At 55.7% G+C, this 3177-nt stretch overlaps 1 protein-coding gene across 9 annotated transcripts in view; it reads left to right on the forward strand.

The window, feature by feature from the left end:
* HMGXB3 (HMG-box containing 3) overlaps positions 1-3051 on the forward strand; it is a 46893-nt gene extending 43842 nt beyond the window's left edge. For 5 of the 9 annotated variants that reach the window (XM_059698884.1, XM_059698887.1, XM_059698888.1 and 2 more), the window contains 2 exons: positions 532-741; positions 1685-3051. In XM_059698884.1, the coding sequence (XP_059554867.1) occupies positions 532-741; positions 1685-2152 (678 nt within the window). In that variant the 3' untranslated portion in view covers positions 2153-3051. Of the gene's footprint in view, positions 1-360; positions 508-531; positions 742-1636 lie in introns of those variants that run through there. The other 4 variants (XM_059698889.1, XM_059698890.1, XM_059698891.1 and 1 more) reach the window with 4 other exon arrangements.
* The last annotated feature ends 126 nt before the right edge of the window (positions 3052-3177 follow it).

The following is a 3177-nucleotide window of genomic DNA, read 5'->3' on the forward strand; positions in this document are numbered from 1 at the left end:
CAGAATTCTCCCGTGTACACAGAGCTGCCTGGCTCGGGGTGTGTGTGTGTGGGGGGGTTGGTGGGAGGGCGGGGGACGTGCTTGGGGGCCCAGTCAGTGGAGGTATTAGCCTGCATCAGGGTCTGGTGGGGAGCTGCTTCGAATACAGATGCCTTGGGTTTGGGGTGTAGGGCCCAGGAACCTGAATTTTTAACCAGCTTCTAGCTGCCGGTGCTACGCAGCTGGGTTAGGGAGGCACTGGGCTAGGTGGTGGTACTGGGTAGGGTGATGTGTGGCAGGGTGGAAAGGGAGGGTGGAGCAGATGACCTGGGAGTTTTTAAGCCTCAGCTAAGGACCTGACATTCCCAACTCTCCTCTCAGGAGGTCAGGGATGAGCTGGCGACTTCATTTAGGGACAGAGGGAAGACAGAAGCAGAATGTTATGGGCTCTGGCAGGATGGCTGAGGCTTCAGTCACAAAACCTGATTGTTCATCTTCCTGAGAAGAAGCCATTGAAGACTCCACTCATGCTGTGCCCTCCATCTACCCTAGGTGATCTGTGGCTCCAAGTACCTTGTGCGGGGCGAGAGTGCCCGGGACCATGTGGATCTGCTGGCCTCTTCCCGCCACTGGCCACCTGTCTATGTGGTGGACATGGCCACACAAGTGGCCCTTTGTGCTGACCTCTGCTACCCAGAGCTGACCAATCAGATGTGGGGGAGGAACCAGGGCTGTTTCTCTAGCCCCACGGAGCCGCCTGTGGTGAGTTTTCTTCTGAGGACCCGGAATAAATTCTGCAGGTCATGTCTCCCCTCCTGGTTCTTCGGGAAGGCCTTATCTCCAGCATCCTTTCTCCATTAGTATTTGCCTTGATGATCTGGAACCCTTTACTCCATAAAGTAAAGGACCAGCCTCTGTGTATGTGTGGCCACAGCATGTCACTTAGGGTGCCACTGTTACCTTAGGAGTCAAGGTTGCCTTCCTGATAAGCCTAGGAAATTGCCTTTTTTGATAGTCATCATGGACACTGATATACTAGGCCCCAATCAGCCCCGTCTTGGATTTAGCCATGAATATACTGCATGGCATGTCTGTTATGATCTGGAGGCACAGTGGCTTAGAAGACACCTTATCCAACCCTCTCCTTTTATTAAAGGGAGGAAGTAAGGCCCAAAGTGGGAAATAGACTTGTCCAATGTCACACAGCATGTTCGTGGCAGAGCCCTTTCTCTGTGTCTTGGTACATTGTACCAAGCAATGGCTCTTAACAGAGGCATGTGCCCTCCAAGGCCAGCTGAACCCTGCACAGATAATAGGAGAACGGCATCATTGCCACACTCACCCTTTCCTTATTCCCTGGGGCTCAGTGGCTCTGGGGGCTTGTGCTGAGCACTGCAGGAGATGTCTGAGCCTCAGCGGGAGCCACTCCCTCCCTACTGCCTTGCAGCCCTGCCTCAGCTGACCAGGCACGGCAATAAACAGCAGCAGCTCAGTTAATCCAACATCTGCTCTGGTCACTGTCCCCGTTCTCACATGAGGAAACCGAGGCACAGAGATAGAGGAGAGGGGACTTGCCCCAGGAGGCCCGGTATGTGTTGACAGGAGGATTTAAGCAGGGCTGATGACCCCACAGCCTTCACTCTCACCCACTACACAGGTCCCACCTGTTGTTCCCTCATGTCAGAGTGGCTTCTCTCTCTTCTAGAGTGTGTCCTGCCCAGAACTCTTGGATCAGCATTATCCTGTGGACATGACGGAGGCCGAGCACTCTGTCCAGCACCCGGTCACCAAGACTGCCACACGGCGCATCGTCCATGCAGGCACGCAGCTCAGTCCTGGTGACTCCAGTGCTGGGCACCATTCTTTGGCCCTGTGTCCTGAGTTGGCACCCTACGCAACTATCCTGGCCTCTATCACAGACAGCAAACCGAACAGTGTCCGCCAGCGGCCCATTGCCTTTGACAATGCCACCCACTATTACCTCTACAACCGCCTTATGGACTTCCTCACCAGCCGCGAGATTGTCAACCGGCAGATCCACGACATTGTGCAGAGCTGCCAGCCTGGCGAGGTGGTCATCCGCGACATCCTTTACCGCCTTGGGGTTGCTCAGATCAAGACGGAGACAGAGGAGGAGGGTGAGGAAGAGGAGGTGGCCGCAGTGACAGAATAAGCCAGGCTTTTGTACAGGGCCCGCACCATCTCTCTCAAGCCATAGTGATGCCCTTTCCCAAGGCAGATCCATTCAGGGGACCGGCAGGAGCATTCACCTGTGGGGAGGGCCTCTGATGCTGGCACTGACCAAAGAGCTCCCATTTTCTGAGCACAGTGGGGCCTGGGATTCTTGGTTCTCACCTTCTGGGGGGTCGAGAGAGGTACCAGTACACTCCAGCCCCGAGAAAGCACTTGGAGGACATAGTATATTCAACAGAGGGGAAGGGAGGCTGAGGGAAGGCTGCCTGGGCCTGCTGCGGATCAGGGCCAAGGTCGCCGGATGGGCTAAGGCGGAATTCGGCATTAGGTGGGCAGGCTGCTAAGGTGGCCCTTCCCACCCCTGGGAATGCTGTTTTCTGCTCCACAGCCACATGAGCTCCTCAGCCTGTTGCCTTTGACTCAGGGCCTTGGGGGCCTCCTTAGCTCTAGGGACCCCTTTGGGCTCCCCCAGAGGAAGGACGCACGCACTTCCTTCCTGCTTTTCCTGCACCCAAGTCCGGGGGACAGAGGAGGGAGAAACAGCCACAGCTCTCTTCCAGGACTGTCCTCTGCCCGAGCTTTGAGGAAGAGGGTCCTCTTCCTCCTTACCCTGGCCACTGGACCCTCACCGCAGAGGGGATGTGGCCATGGCATGACATAACCTGGCGCAGTAGGAAAAACTCCCTTCTGTGAAGGGGAAGCAGATGGGCTGTAAGGAAATAGCGGGACTGGCTCAAGTGCCCAGCGTTTGCTTAGGGCACAGGAATGGGCCGTGTGTTATTTAATTTATTGAGAGGAGTGGAACAGGTGGCTTTTCCCCTCCCTCTTCCCCCAGCAAGGATAAAGTTTATTAAATTATCTGGTTTTGGTGAAGCAAGAGTCAGTTTCATGCTCATTTTTGTGGGGCAGCTTCAGGTGCTGAGCTGGTCACTTGACGTGGAGGGATGGTAGGAGGGCCCAGGGCGTCCACAGTCCCCCATGAGGCGCAAAGAACCAGAGGCCAGC

Source organism: Myotis daubentonii, chromosome 5 (assembly GCF_963259705.1).
Source record: "Myotis daubentonii chromosome 5, mMyoDau2.1, whole genome shotgun sequence".
Lineage (NCBI taxonomy): Eukaryota > Metazoa > Chordata > Mammalia > Chiroptera > Vespertilionidae > Myotis > Myotis daubentonii.